Below are 15520 nucleotides of genomic sequence, written 5' to 3' on the forward strand. Positions count from 1 at the left end.
CCTGGGGGCCCTGTGGGAAGGGACCCACAGGGCGCTCCACAGTCAGGTGGCTGCTGGGGTTTGGGTGTGACACAGAGGTCTGGTGGGGAGGTGTGGCGCAGGTGACACACGCCAGTGGGTCTGACATGGAAGAGCTGATGGTGGCCACGACAGCCACATCCAGAAGCACTGGAGTCCCTAGAGAGCATTTTCTAAGGAATTTGCCACATGCCATTGGAAACACGAGCACGGTGTCTGGTTTAACTGTGACTGATGACCACTCACCACAGCTATTACAGGAATGAGCACTCCCAAGTTTCCCGCACTGCTAGAAGCCTAGAAAAGAACAGAACTGGTGTCACTGACAAGCATGTGTTGCTTGCATTACAACAAACAAGACGAAACACAGTGTTAGGTAAATCTGGAATTCTAGACTCTGAAAGAAATGAAGAGAGCTATACATAGAAAGGTATAAAGATTCTCACCCAGCACAATTTTAAAAGCAAAAAAAAACCAAAAAACAAAAAAACCAAAACACTGCAGCATCCAACATAAACAAGTATCTGCATAAATCACGGTACTTCTGCAAGGAGTGGGTAAGTTTCATGGTGTTTAACACTGACCATGAATGTGCTCACGTTACCACGGCAGGGCTGAGCAGCTGCAGGAGACCCCATGGCCCACAAAGCATCAGATATTTAGCTGGGCCTTTCCAGAAAAAGCGAGCTGACCTCTGACTTAGGACAGTGGCAAAGAATAGGTGAAAAGCACCGGTCTGGGGAAGGAAGAAGATGCAGATCCGCTAGAGGGACCTGTGCCCCGACACACCACTGGGGAGAAGGTAAGAGACCTCCCCTGCTGTGACCCCTCCCAAACCTCAGTACTAAACATGTGACGTCTCCTCTGTCCCGACAGACCTACCTTCCTGGATGGCCTGAGCTTAGGACAAATCTTGCTCTTCCTGTGTTGTCACCGTTTCCATGACGGACACTTAAAATCCTCCTAGGCCCAGCCACTGTCCTCCTGCTCTCCCCCCTCCCCCTACCGGCCTGGGCTTTAGGATGAAGGAAAGAAAGGAGGGGGTCGGAAGCTGGGTTGTTGTCAAGTTGCAATCTAATGCAAGAAGCAGCAGCCCTCTCCCCAACCCACACCAGCAACTCTAAGAAACAAGACTCACCCTCCCCTTTCTTGCATTCAAATCACATAACCAAGAAAGCACAATACTTCAACTAAGACGGTGCCCTGAGACTGAGTCAGCCAGGCCAGCATGGACAGATGCCCCGATGGGAAGGTGGTGACAGTCCCCTCCTTCCTACCTTCAGGGCCGGCCCCTTCTCACTCGCCCGCTCACTGGCTCGCTTCCCTTCCAGCCCCAGCTGCACGAACAATTCCAGTAGGTTCATGAGCAGCTCATCCACAAGGTGCTCCTCCTGGATGTTGGCTGCGATGTTGGCCAGGGCATTAATCACCGCCAGGGAGCAGTGCCTGCAGGGGACAGAGCACAGTAACACTGGCAGGCTCTCCTTCATGCGGGGGTGAGGCAGCTGACTGCTGGGCGCCAGCCTGCCTCACCATGCTCCTCTCAGTACCTGTGGACAAAGAGCCCTGAGGGCAAGGAACACTTCATGTAAAGGACCCCTGGAATAAAGGCTGCAGAAATGATCGTGAGCTTCTCTCCTGAGATGTACTGAGGGCCTCCAGGGGGCTGGAGAAGGCTTGTGAGAGTCTCGGGACACTTCCCTCCCAATGTCAAGAGCCTGTCACACTGCCACTGTCCCCTCTGCCACTCAATGTGTACCAGCAAGGCTGGCCAGGCTTCTGCAGTCCTGCATGACCCTGGGAGGGTCACCTGAGTCTTTGAGCCTTAGGCTGCTTCCTAAGTGATATACAAGGATGATAATAATTTCCTCTCACAGGACTTCAGGAGGAGTTGAACACTCTACGAAGCATCGAGCACAGGTTTGGCCCCCAGAAATCTCAGAGCAAATGGTAGCTGTGGACAATCAAAGGGTAGTCAATGCTTTCCACGGGGAGGCAGAGGACAAATCATTTATGGTGGCAAAAAGAAAAAGTTGTGGGGCCAGCATTGTGGTGTAGCAGGTAAAGCTGCTGCTTGTGGTACTGGCATCCCATATGGGCGCCGGTTCAAGTCCTGACTGCTCCACTTCCGATCAACTCTCTGCTATGGCCTGGGAAAGCAGTGGAAGATGGCCCAAGTGCTTGCACCCCTGCACCCATGTGGGAGACCCGGAAGAAGTTACGGGCTCCTGGTTTCAGATCAGCACAACTCCAGCTGTTGCGGCCATCTAGAAAGTGAACCAGCGGTTGGGCCAGCGCTGCAGCTCAATAGGCTAATCCTCTGCCTTGTGGCGCCAGCACACCAGGTTCTAGTCCCGGTCGGGGCAGCGGATTCTGTCCCGGTTGCCCCTCTTCCAGGCCAGCTCTCAGCTATGGCCAGGGAGTGCAGTGGAGGATGGCCCAAGTGCTTGGGCCCTGCACCCCATGGGAGACCAGGATAAACACCTGGCTCCTGCCTTCGGATCAGCGCAGTGCGCTGGCCGTGGCGGCCATTGGAGGGTGAACCAACGGCAAAGGAAAACCTTTCTCTCTCTCTCTCTCACTGTCCACTCTGCCTGTCAAAAAAAAAAAAAAAAAAAAGTGAACCAGCGGATGGAAGACCTCCTCTCTTTCTCTCTAACTCTGCCTCTCTAACTCTGCCTTTCAAATAAATAAATATATAAAAAAAAAAAAAAAAGAAAAGAAAAAGAAAGGAGAGAGAAAGTTTTATGGAAAGAGGGGCAACTTGAGCCAGATGGAGAAGGGCAGGCACCCACTCACAGCAGGGACAAGGAACAGCAATAAGGATGCCCCCGAGGGCCAGAGGAAGCCGGCACAGACCAGCACAGGAAAGGAAGGCACCCAGGAGTGAGGAGGTCCAGCAGAAACTCTCAGAGCAAGGAAGCGACATGGGGAGAGGTGTGTGGGCTGCGCATCAGGACGAATGGAAGCAGGAGGTGAGTCTGGTCCTGCCATTCTCCTGGTCCTCAGGTTGGCCATCGTGGCAGTGTGAAGGCAGGAAGTAACAAGGCTGAGACCTTGTAGTGACTGACAGCTTTCACATCTATGATCTCATGCCACAACGCTAGCCCCATTCTTCTTCTTTTTTAAAAAAAATTATTTTATCTATTTGAAAGGCAGAGTGAGAAAGAGGGAAACACAGAGAGAGAAAGATTTTCCATTTGCTGGTTGCTTTATAACTGCCATGATGGCCAGGGTTGAGTCAGGCCAAAGCCACCCAGAAGCCTAGAACCCCATCTGGGTTTCCCATGTGGTGGCAGGTGTCCAAGCACTTGGGCCATCTTCCACTGCTTTCCCAGGTGCATTTGTAGGGGGCTGGATCAGAAGCACGGTGGCAGGGCCAGCGCTGTGGCTCACTTGGTTAATCCTCCGCCTTGCAGCACCGGCATCCCATATGGGCACCAGGTTCTAGTCCTGGTTGCTCCTCTTCCAGTCCAGCTCTCTGCTGTGGCCCAGGAGGGCAGTGGAGGATGGCCCAAGTGCTTGGGCGCCTGCACCCGCATGGGAGACCAGGAGGAAGCACCTGGCTCCTGGCTTCGGATCGGTGCAGCGCTGGCCATTTGGGGAGTGAACCAACGGAAGGAAGACCTTTCTCTCTGTCTCTCTCTCTATCTATAACTCTACTTGTCAAATAAATAAATAAATAAAAAGAAGCACGGTGGTCATTATTCCGATATGGGATGCTGGTATTGCAGGAGGCAATGATAGGGGATAAGGTAGCTGGCTGAGCTTCAGGACACAAACCACAACCACAGGGCCCTGCCCTGTGCAATTCTATCCTATCTGTCTGTCAGAACACTCCATTTCCCAGGATGCTTCATTTCCTTCTGGGACCTAGGGAAAAGAAACCGTGTAAACATGTACATTAAGCCCCATGTGGAATTTTACAGAGGTGTCATAAACCTCCCAGGTGAACACACCACCTCCTAACACACGGTGCTGGGAGGTGCTTGCTCTCTTCTGGAGGAGACCAAGGGCTGCTATCCCCTTCTCTGCTTCCCTTCTCCCACTCCCTTCTCTCTCTGATCCACTCCACTCTTCAACTGTGCCCACTTGTGTATGTTTGCTTTCTTATCTTTTAAATAAACTTTATCACTTTGTGCACCGTATCCATGCCTGAACTTAAAATGCTTTCTAAGTAAATGGCAAGGACCTGGATTAAAATTAAAGCCCACTTCTCCCGCATGAGCAGTTTAATCCACTGCACCACAATGCCAGCCCCAAGGCTACTCTGCTTCTGACACGGTTTCCTGCTGCTGTGCTGGGAGGCAGCAGATGATGGCTCAAGTGCTGGAGTCCTTGCCAGCATGTGAGAGACCTGGATGGAATTCCTGGCTTCTGGCTTCAGCCTTGCCCAGTACCAGCTGTTGCGGGCACTTGGGGAGTGAACCAGCGGATCAAAGATTTCTCTCTGTCACTCTGCCTTTCCAATAAATTTAAAAATAAATGCTCCTAGATAAGCATTTGGTATAGTAGTTAAGACAGCTAGGTTAAGATAAGCTAGGGACAACCAAATCGCATAGGGTGCCTGAGTTCTAAGTCCCGACTCCACTTCCGCTCCTAGCTTCCCACTAATGTGCACTCTGAGAGTAGTGGTGATGACTCAATTGGGTCCCTGCCACCCAAGGAGGAGACCTGCATTGAGTTCCTGTCTCTTGGCTTTGGCCTAGTTTAACCCCAGCATTTGAAGGAGTGAACCAGTGGATCATAGCCCTCCTTGTCTCCTTCTCCAGCCCTCAAACAAACAAACAACAAGACAAATGCCCAAACTTCACATATTCTAGGAGGATTAAACACTTTCAGGGTGTGAGCAAAACCGAGGTCCAGAAGCCATTACCTGTAGCCGTGGTCTTTGTAATCTTTGGTGGCCGAGTACACGACGGAGCTGGCCTTCACGCTGATCTGCTGGAAGAGGTTCCACACTTCCTGATAAATGTATTGCTGGAAGACAGCCAGGGGCACTGTTAGCACGCTGCGTCTCCTGCACCAAGCCCCAAACAGGAGCAGCTCTGGGATCATGGATCACAATGGACAAAAAAAAGCAAGGGCATCCATTTCTAAAGCTTAAAGTAAACTCAAAACTCAAAATAGCTTTAATTAAATCTTGTTTTATATTATTTACATTGGCAAGATTTTTTTTTTTTTTTTTTTTTTTGGACAGACAGAGTTAGACAGTGAGAGAAAGAGACAGAGAGAAAGGTCTTCCTTCCAATGGTTCACCCCTCAAATGGCCACTACGGCTGGCACTGCACCGATCCGAAACCAGAAGCCAGATACTTCCTCCTGGTCCCCCATGCGGGCGCAGGGCCCAAGGACTTGGGCCATCCTCCACTGCCTTCCTGGGCCACAGCAGAGAGCTGGACAGGAAGAGGAGCAACCGGGACAGAATCCGGCGCCCCAACCAGGACTAGAACCCAGGGTGCTGGCGCCACAGGCAGAGGATTAGCCTATTGAGCCGCAGCGCCGGACAGAATTTTTTTTTTTTTAATAAAAAGATTATTTATTTGAAAGGTAGTCAGAAAGACAGAGAGAGAGACTGAACTTCCATCTGTTGGTTCACTCCCCAAATGGCTGCCAACGGCCTGGGGTGGGCCAAGCAGAAGCCAAGAGCCAGGTACCCCATCCAGGTCTCTCACGTGGGTGACAGGAGCTCAAGTACTTGGGTTATTCTCTGCTCCCGTCCCAGGCACATTAGCAGGGAGCTGGATGAGAAGCAGAGCACTGGAACTTGAACAGGTGCTCTGATACGGGACACCAGCATCACAGCTGGTGGCTTAAACCCACTGTGCTGCAACACCAGCTCCAGCATGGACAAGAAAGTAAACTGCTTTCCTCCCAGCACTTAGGGAACCATTTTATTATTCTCACTATTCAGTGTTAAACCAGTTGTGAGCACTCAGTTCATTTATCTACATTTTTAAATTCCTTATAGTCAAAGGATGTTAAAGGGGCTGTTTGTGTAGGGTGAGTGGGGTTCATGGGCCCAAGGCAGGGGCCCCCTTACATTCCCGGTGATGACCAGGCAGCCCAGCTGGTCGATGATGAGCACATCGAGGGGTGAAGGCGGCTGGCAGAATTTCTGCTGCAAGATCTGCAGAATTGGCTCCATGACCTTCGGGGTGTCCCTCAGGGCCACGGCAATGTGTCCCAGGGCTCGGATGGTGTGGTCGGGAATCAGGTGAGCATCCCTACAGGGGAAGAGCAGGAGAACCCTAGGAACACAGTTCCAGCACACCAGGGTGAAACCAGGCTTGGAGGTCATGATCTAGGCGGCAGTTCCATCATGGTCTTGATGAAGTATAAATCTGTTGACAGCTTAGGATCTCTGCCTACTGGTGAAAACACAGAGCCCAAGGTGCTAGGCTAGGGGACAAACATCTTTACTCCCATGTATTGGTCCAGGGTGGACATACCTACATGGGCTTCACCTTAAATTTTCTGACACATCCAATGCACGCCCTTGCTCTAAGACCAGGAAAGAGGCAGATGTGCACAATGCCAGGTAACCCCCATGAGTCAGCTGAAAACACGCGGCTCCCCCAAGGGACAGGGACGTACTTGTCACTCTCTTGGGAAATGTAGAGCCGGTTGGAGAGGCTGGCCAGGAAGGCTTCCACGATCACAGAGTCCACTGTCAGGCCGGCCTTCAGGCACCTGAGCAGCAAAGAAACCCGGGTGGCATGAGGCAGCACGACAATGAAGTGAGCTACTTTTAACTGTTCTTTTCTCAGATTTATAAAGCTTAAAGAAGGGCTCTGAATTTTCTGTCCCAGAAATATGGATGAAAGTCATTACACAGAATGAATTCACAGAATTGCTACAGATGGTGCTCATGTGATAAATATCTCAGCTGGAAACAATACCTTCATTATTTTGCCCAGAACAGTTTCCTGTGGAAGGAAACTCACCCTAATCCCATCTTACATTTCTCGTGTTGTTCATTAACAAGTCACATGACTGATTCAAGAGGCAGAGGGTCCCAGGATCACTCAGGAAATATTACAATTACAATTTAAAATTGGAATAGTAAGGAGAGATGCTTATGTTATAGAAACAAGGGGGATATTTTAAAAGCCCCTAAGAACATAAAGCCCCACAAGGAATCTCTCCCCATCTGTTTGGTTCCCAGAGTGTCACAGAACAGCAGAAGCCTGATGGGGCAGGAGTTACCATCTGGATCTGGCTTCTGGGAGCAAGGAGCCAGAATTTGGAGGAGAGAGATGCTTTCAGGGAAACTGGAATGCGTTTGTTCCCAGAGTCGGGAAAGCAAGAGTACATGTGGCAGGAGTCTGGGCATCAGGGATACTCAAAAAACAAAACAAAAAAACCTCTCTCATCTATATTAAATATTACATGGTGCGGGGGAGATCAAGAAAACACAACATGCTGTTACTCTGGTTGGTGGGTTAATGGATAATTGTTCTTCTCCTTCTCTCTATATTACATATTTTTTCTAATAGATGTTTCTATTATTTTGCTTTTTAAGCAAACAGGTAATAATGAGAAGCACTTCTCATTTCGTAATAAGCCCGTGTGTAAAACGCAGTGCCCGCCCAGTCAGGCCTCCCACCTGCAGATGTTGTCGATGGCGATGTCCCGGAGCTGCTCGTACATGGAGGGCTGGTTCTTCTTGCCCGACATGACATTCAGGGTCGGCTCGGAATGCTCATTGGTGACACTGATTTTTATATCATTGCCAGCAACTAAACGGAAACACTGACATCTGTATCTGGTTCAGCTTCACTCCCCAGCCTCTTCTTTGTCATTTCAAACCCAAGATAATCTGCTGAACATTTTTTAGCTTACAAAAACAATCATCCTGAAAACATCTGACCAAACACTTCAGAAACAAAAGATTCTGAGACCAACAGGAGGGCTGAAGTGAACATGTTTCAATTAAAAAGAAGAATATTTAGGTTACAAAGTGATAGGACTGAAAAAAAAAAAAAAACCAGCGATTTCTCAATAAATTGCTCAGAAGTATGGATGAGCACCCATATGACTGGTGACTGAGGCATGGTCCTGTCCCAGGGGTGATCTGGCTAATGGGCCCAGGGCAGGGCAGGGGCCCAGCATCAGGGCAGGAGCATTTGAACCTGAGAGCCTTCCTGGCTATAGGATCCAAGGGAAGTCTTTCAGCTGCTTTGAGTTTGGGTTTTGTTCTCTGAAGCAGGGAGATGAAAACGCCCACCTGCATAGGAGAGTGGGTCGGGTGAGCCAGGGCTGCTAAGTGAGAGCCTCCAGCACACAGCTGGTATTCCATGTCCACCACTGTTGACATTTCCAGACTCTCTGAGCCCACATCCTCACCCCTGGAAACACTGTGATTCTCTCCTGAGGTCAGCAGGTACTGCATGAGAAGCTCCTGGCCCACCACTGGGAGCACAGTGTACTCACACTAGAAGCCATCTCAGAGAATGAGAAATTCCAAAAAGAAAATGGGGCTCGGAGGGGCCTTCAGTGGCAGGGGTACAGGATGGGGGACAAAGCGGAAGGAAAGGTCTACGGCCGGAAGGGAGGCGCACAGGGAGAAACGGAAGCAGAGGTATGGAGGAGGAGTGAGCCCAGGAACATTCACAGAACCCTTCTGGGGCTCACACGGTTCACAGAGCCTCAAAGGCACACAGGGACTGGATGCTGAGGATAAAGCATGACCTAAGGTCGTCTGTTACCTGTGTGGTACTGACTGTGGTACTTGTACAGCTTCACCAGCACTGGGGATGGGATGACCAGGAAGTCTCGCAATGACGGTGTCACCGAGTGTACCACCACCGGGAACCTCTCACACAGACGGCCCAAACCCTGCAACACACCATGACCGGTCGTGAGGCCTGGAGGGGGCCTGTCTGAGAAGGCCTGAGCAGTGAGAAGCTCCACCCTTCAGACACTCAAGTTTTACAGGAAATTTCCAAGGTCGAAGCTCCCAGAGGCAGGTGGCCTCTGGGAATCATGGACGGAGAAGAAGGATGATGTGGAGTTTTCTCAACTCAAGTAGGACAAACGTGAGAAGTGTGCTCATTTCTGGCAAATCTCAAATATCAAGACAGTGTTTGTCATATTATTATTTTTTTTTTTTTTTTGACGGGCAGAGTGGACAGTGAGAGAGAGACAGAGAGAAAGGTCTTCCTTTGCCGTTGGTTCACCCTCCAATGGCCGCTGCGGCCGGCGCGCTGCGGCCGGCGCACCGCGCTGATCCAATGGCAGGAGCCAGGAGCCAGGTGCTTTTCCTGGTCTCCCATGGGGTGCAGGGCCCAAGCACCTGGGCCATCCTCCACTGCACTCCCTGGCCACAGCAGAGGGCTGGCCTGGAAGAGGGGCAACCGGGACAGAATCCGGTGCCCCGACCGGGACTAGAACCCGGTGTGCCGGCGCCGCTAGGCGGAGGATTAGCCTAGTGAGCCGCGGCACCGGCCCATATTATTATTATTATTATTACATGGGATGCAATTCAAAAAGCTGAATGACAAAATATATATTATGTAAATAAACTGTGTTTACTGAAAAAAAAAAAAGTGAGTAGGGTAGGTGCTGTGGCATAGCAGGCTAAGCAGTAGCTTGGGATCTGTGCATCTCATATAGAAGTGCCTGAGACTGAGTTCCACCTCCATTTCTAATATAGCTTCCTGCTAATGCACCCAGGAGGCAACAGGTGAGAGGCAAGTACTTGGGCACTGGCCACCCAAGTGAGACACAAATGGAGTTAATGGGTCCCCACTTCACAGGCAGGCCCTTCCCGGGCTGTTGCAGGCATTTGGGGAAATGAACCAGCAGATGGGAGTTCTCTCTCTCTGGCCTTCCCTGTCTTTCAAATAAATAAAGCTTTTTACTTTTTTTTCCCACTTATTTCATTTATTTGAAAAGCACAGTTAGAGAGAGAAAGGGAAAGTCAGAGAGAGAGAGAGAGAGAGAGAGAGAGAGAGAGAGAATCTTCCATCTGCTAGTTCACTTCCCAAATGGCCACAACAGACAAGGCCTCGGCCAGGCCAAAGCCCCAAGCCAAGCCTGGAACTCCATCCAGATCTCTCACGTGGAAGACAGGCCCAAGCACTTGGCCTATGCTCCGCTACTTTCCCAGGTGCATTAACAAGGAACTGAATCAGAAATGGAGCAGCTGGGACTCAAACTGGTACCCATATGGGATGCCAGTGTTGTAGGTAGCAGCTTACCCTCTGTGCCAAAATGCCAGCCCTAAACAAAACTTTTTTTTTATTATTATTATTATTTTTTTTTTTTTGACAGGCAGAGTGGACAGTGAGAGAGAGAGACAGAGAGAAAGGTCTTCCTTTTTTGCCGTTGGTTCACCCTCCAATGGCCGCTGCGGCTGGGGCGCTGCGGCCGGCGCACTGCGCTGATCCGAAGGCAGGAGCCAGGTGCTTTTCCTGGTCTCCCATGGGGTGCAGGGCCCAAGCACTTGGGCCATCCTCCACTGCACTCCCTGGCCACAGCAGAGAGCTGGCCTGGAAGAGGGGCAACCGGGACAGAATCTGGCACCCCTACCGGGGCTAGAACCCGATGTGCCAGCGCCGCAAGGCAGAGGATTAGCCTAGTGAGCCACGGCGCCGGCCCAACAAAACTTTTTTAAAAAGTATGTTCATTGCTTTTGGAAGCAAATTTAGGGAAAAAGGTTCAAAATATGCTTTGTAAACAATGGCAGGTGTGTTCACTAGGACCTACATTAAGGCAGAGGAGAGCTAAGCACTGAAGTCGTCAGGAGGATGTCATTTCTTGTTCCCTATGGCATGTGTCCATGGCCTTCATCTGTTGGCCTTGGCCATGGCCCAACAGATGTGGGGCAGCCTCACAACAAAGGAGGGCTAAGGCTGACGATCCCTGCAGGAATTCCTGCCATCCCAGAGAGGGCAGCGCTCTCTCAGCGAGGAACTGTGCCCTCGCAGGCTCTCCTGGAGCTACTCCAGACAGCAGCTCAGACAATACCATCCCTGCTGCTCCACCAGCCCCCACCTGAGCACCACGACAAGGGGCACACCCTGTGGAGGGGATTTAAGCCCCTTAAGGGCCAGTGAGACTGACCTGCAGACAGCAGATGAGCAAGGGCAAATGGGCAATGATGACTTTGCTGGAGGTCTTGGACTGCAGCTTCTCAGACAGCTTGATGCAAAGATTTTCTGCGCCTTAGTTCAAAATCAGGGATTGGTACGAAGGATGAGTAGATTCCAACAATCATAAAGCAACCGTTCCTCAATTAATCACATAATCTACTTCAGCCCCTCACACATGCTGTTTGTAGGCTTACTATTATGGACAGACCGCACCAGAAACTGTCCGGAGGCAGGAATCCTGTGCTCACATCTCCCCCTTTGCTCCTCTCCTGCTGCTGTACTCCACCCCCCTGCATCGTGTGACGACTCTCTCTTCTCTGCTGCGTCCAAGGCCCTCTTTCCCACCAGCTCCTAATCTGAAGGCCACATGCTTCCCATTCTGCCCCTCCCCCAGGTAAGCCCTTCCCCCTCCAGCACCGAGCCCCCATCTTCAGGAAAGGCCTAAAGAACCAGCAAGAAGCAGTAGAGAGGACACATGGGCCCTGCGGTCTTAGGCTTTCCCCTCATCCCAGGGACGGCATCCTCTACTGCAGGACGGAACAACAGACACACAGGGTCAGGCAAGACCGGATGCTCAGTTCTGCCCGTGCCCAGGAAGCAAGCACTCCTCGCGTGACTGCCCACGCTGGCCGCAGAGCCAAGCATTCGAGAAGTCAGTTGGCGTGCCTGGAGCTCCCAGGGAAGGAAAGGCAGTCTGGCTGGCCCCAGGACGCTGCGGGCAGCACGGGCTCACCCTGCTCGTCCTTCACAGCCCACACCATGAGGTCCACGCAGGCGGCGTTTGCCTGGCAGCGCAGTTTGAGGGGGCTCAGCTCATTGTGGATCCGGTCTGCGTCGTGCAGAATCTTCTGGAGCTCTCCTTGGCTTGTGTTGAACTGCTCCAGCACAAAGTCATGCACCTCCTTCACAAAGGAGGTCGGGAGGTCTGTGGGAGAGAGGACAGACATCCCAGCTGGCGGCAAAGCTGCATGAGACCCGGGCAGCAGCTGTAAACCACTGTGGTCTTTCCCTCAGAAGCACAAACCCCACAGAAGTGGCGTTTGCTGGCTGCTGTGGGTGGAAGAACACCCTCAGAAAGGGCGTGGATGGGCCATGCACAGTGGTCCTGCACATGCACCCTACCTGGCAGTCAGAGCACATGACTGGCCAGGGAAGTCAGAGCCACATGCTTTAAGCAGCCAAAACACTAAAACCTGAACATATGAACACATAAACTGGGGGGTGTCATTCTGGAATTGGTTCGCCTGACAACAGGAAAGTTTAGCAATGTTTAGAAAAGAAAGATTGTCAGTCAGTTATCAGGGGTAAAAACTGACTGCAGCCCAAAGGAGAGAATTCTCTGGATCTTTGGAGCACCTGGAGTTCATAGACTCCTCCAACTCTCATCCTGGAGTCTGGAAGTTCAGGACAGTCACTCTGATGGATAAGCCAGACCAGCCTAGGAAGCCAGACACAGACATGGGCAAGAGGGGAGGACTCAGAGCCTCCAGGAGGCCAGGCTTGGCCAAGAAATTCCTGAAGCCTCTCCTGAGTGACACTGAGAATCAGATTAGCAAGGAGTTAGCTAAATTTTAGAATATCTACATGACAAAATATTAGGGGGGCATCAAAATTTATGTCCATAAAGAACACTCAAAAGCATGAGGGAAGAACACAGGAAAAAATGTTTTTAAAAATGCCAAGAGGGGTGGGCATTTGGCCTAGTGGTTAAGTCCCCTGTGTCTACTCTCAGAGTGCCTGAGTTTGATTCCCAGCTCCAGTCCTGATTCCAGATCCTATCGCTACAGACCGTGGGAATGGCAAGTAGTTGTGTCCCTCCTGGCATGTGGGAGACCTGGACTGAGTTCTTTGTTCTTGTCTTTGGCCCAGACCAGTCCTGGCTCTTGGGGAGTGAACCAGCAGATGGGAGCCCTGTCTTCCTGTTTCTCTTTCTTGCTGTCTTTCTGTCTCTTGAATTAAAAAAAAAAAAAAAAAAAAAAGCACAGAAAATACACTGAAAAGAATACTAAGGTATTAAGATATTATCTCTTGGCCGGCGCTGTGGCTCAACAGGCTAATCCTCCACCTAGCGGCTCCGGCACACCGGGTTCTAGTCCCGGTCGGGATGCCGGATTCTGCCCTGGTTGCCCCTCTTCCAGGCCAGCTCTCTGCTGTGGCCAGGGAGTACAGTGGAGGATGGCCCAAGTGCTTGGGCCCTGCACCCCATGGGAGACCAGGAGAAGCACCTGGCTCCTGCCTTCGGATCAGCGCAGTGCGCCGGCTGCGGCGGGCATTGGAGGGTGAACCAATGGCAAAAGGAAGACCTTTCTCTCTGTCTCTCTCTCTCTCACTGTTCACTCTGCCTGTCAAAAAAAAAAAAAAAAAAAGATATTACCTCTCAGGATTTTTTTTTTTTTTTTAAAGATTTATTTGAAAGGCAGAGTGACAGAGAGGGAGAGACTGAGAAAGAGAGGTATCTTCGACTTGCTGGTTTATTTCCTACATGGTCACAACAGCCAGAGCTAGACCAGGCCAAAGCAAGGAGCCTGGAACTCCATCTAGGTCTCCCATATCAGTGGCAGGAACAGGTGCCCAAGCACTTGGACCATCTTCTGCCGCTTCCCAGGCACATTGGTGGTGGTGGGGGTGGAGTGAGGGGCTGGGTTGGAAGCAGAGTAGCCAGGGCTTGAACTGGTGTTCTGATAATGGGATACTGATATTGCAGGTGGTGGTTTAACCCACTGTGCCACAGACTGGTCCTTATCTCTGAGTTTTAGACTATGAGTGCCCCACTTTCTTACGTTCTAAAATATCTAAAGAGAACATGTACCGATATTTGTATATGTACAATATATACATGTACATGTTAGAGAAGCACCTTAAATAAATCTATCAGGGAAGCCATTATTGATGGTCCTGGGGTCACAGGACCATGGACAGATCTTTTCTCCTATTTTTCCCCCACAAAATGTCATTCACGTGACCATGTAGCTCTTCTGTGTGTCTCACGCAGCTCCAGCAGAAAGTGGCCTGGGAACCTGCCACCCCACCCTCAGAGGCGTGTGCGCCAGGAGTCCTCACCCTTCATGTAGTACAGAGTGTCGCGCAGCATCTTGAACATGGTCAGGTAGAGGGGGTCGCTGAAGCTGGTGTAGTAGAGATCAGCGCTGGGGTTGGCCTGTGGGGGAGGCAGGGGCAGTGACCACACTTCAGAAACCCTCTGCTAACCACCCTTGTCCCTGCATGTCCACGTCCCACTGAGTAACACTTATACCCAAGACCTAGCGTTCTAAATGGAAAAACCGCTGATCCTGACTCATCACTTGGACACCTTGGCTTTTCTCCTCAGCAGGAAAGCATGAGGCCAAGGAAACAGGAGGCTCTCACAGTCCAGAGAGGCCTGCAGGGGAACAGCCATCTGCCCTGGAAGAAAGAGCTGCCTTCCTGTCACTTAAAACCATCTTTAGTCTTCTTTGGTCCAAACAGGGACATGGAAAGAGGAGGAGAAAGACAGCCAAGGGCCACCAGACCCAGGGACTTACCCACCCTATCACCCCAGAGAGACTACAGCCAGGACCCTTCAGATTCAGCTCATGTTTTGTAATTAACACTCATTTTAGATTAATCTTTGGCAAACAATTCTGAAATGCGGCACTGTTCTTTCTCTGGGGAAAAATTCCACACAAGGTCTCATGAGTTACATAAGATGCAGCCCTTAGCTTCTGTTCATGCCCCACTTAGCAGGACAGAAAGGCATGGTTCATTACAAGTCTTGACACATGCAAACGTGCAGAAGGGGTGGAGGCTGGGTGGGACAGGAAGGGACCTGCAGTATAAGGCTGGTGGAGGGTTGCGGGGGTTGTGAGTGAGGTCACACTGGACTGGTTTCCGGGGGCTGCACTGACAGGAAGAGCAGCTGCTAGGCCAAGTGCAAGTTGATGGGTGCCACAGAAGCTGTCTGCAGACACACGGTCCTCACAACACCCCCGCAGGGCAGGGATGAAGAAGCAGGACCAGGAGAGGTGAAGGTGGCACAAGGTCAGATTCCAGGAATCCAGGACAGAAGGAAGCTTGAGGGCTTTGGAGTCCAACAACCCAACAGCTCAGCTCCATCACTCACTAGCTATGCAATTCAAGTTCCTCAGCTCCCTGTAAGCCTCAGTTTCCCCATCTATAAACTGGGTTTGTTGTTGTGGGATTCTAGAAGCAAATGAGCGAAGTCTTATCAAATGTTTTGCACACAGTTAGCACACACAGTTGTTAGTGACTGCTACAGTATTTATGGATAATGATACACTGTGGTGACTCTAGTCAGGATTTTTTTTTAGTCCCCAAACAATTTCTTCAAATGGATATGTATACTGAAATCCCAACTATAAAACAAAAATACCAGAAACTGCCTTGTTCAGGGCATAGGGTCTCAC

At 50.8% G+C, this 15520-nt stretch overlaps 1 protein-coding gene across 3 annotated transcripts in view; it reads right to left on the minus strand.

Annotated features, from left to right (window-relative positions):
* Positions 1-15520, minus strand: part of PI4KA (phosphatidylinositol 4-kinase alpha) — a 144196-nt gene that overhangs the window by 76764 nt on the left and 51912 nt on the right. For all 3 annotated transcript variants that reach the window (XM_051826728.2, XM_051826727.2, XM_051826729.2), the window contains exons 10-19: positions 14178-14274; positions 11851-12042; positions 11089-11189; positions 8730-8859; positions 7628-7760; positions 6616-6711; positions 6062-6245; positions 4895-4998; positions 1296-1464; positions 265-315 (exon numbers count right to left, since the gene is read on the minus strand). In XM_051826728.2, coding sequence (XP_051682688.2) covers positions 265-315; positions 1296-1464; positions 4895-4998; positions 6062-6245; positions 6616-6711; positions 7628-7760; positions 8730-8859; positions 11089-11189; positions 11851-12042; positions 14178-14274 — 1257 coding nt within the window. The remainder of the gene's footprint in view (positions 1-264; positions 316-1295; positions 1465-4894; positions 4999-6061; positions 6246-6615; positions 6712-7627; positions 7761-8729; positions 8860-11088; positions 11190-11850; positions 12043-14177; positions 14275-15520) is intronic.

Source organism: Oryctolagus cuniculus, chromosome 21, assembly GCF_964237555.1.
Source record: "Oryctolagus cuniculus chromosome 21, mOryCun1.1, whole genome shotgun sequence".
Taxonomy (NCBI): domain Eukaryota; kingdom Metazoa; phylum Chordata; class Mammalia; order Lagomorpha; family Leporidae; genus Oryctolagus; species Oryctolagus cuniculus.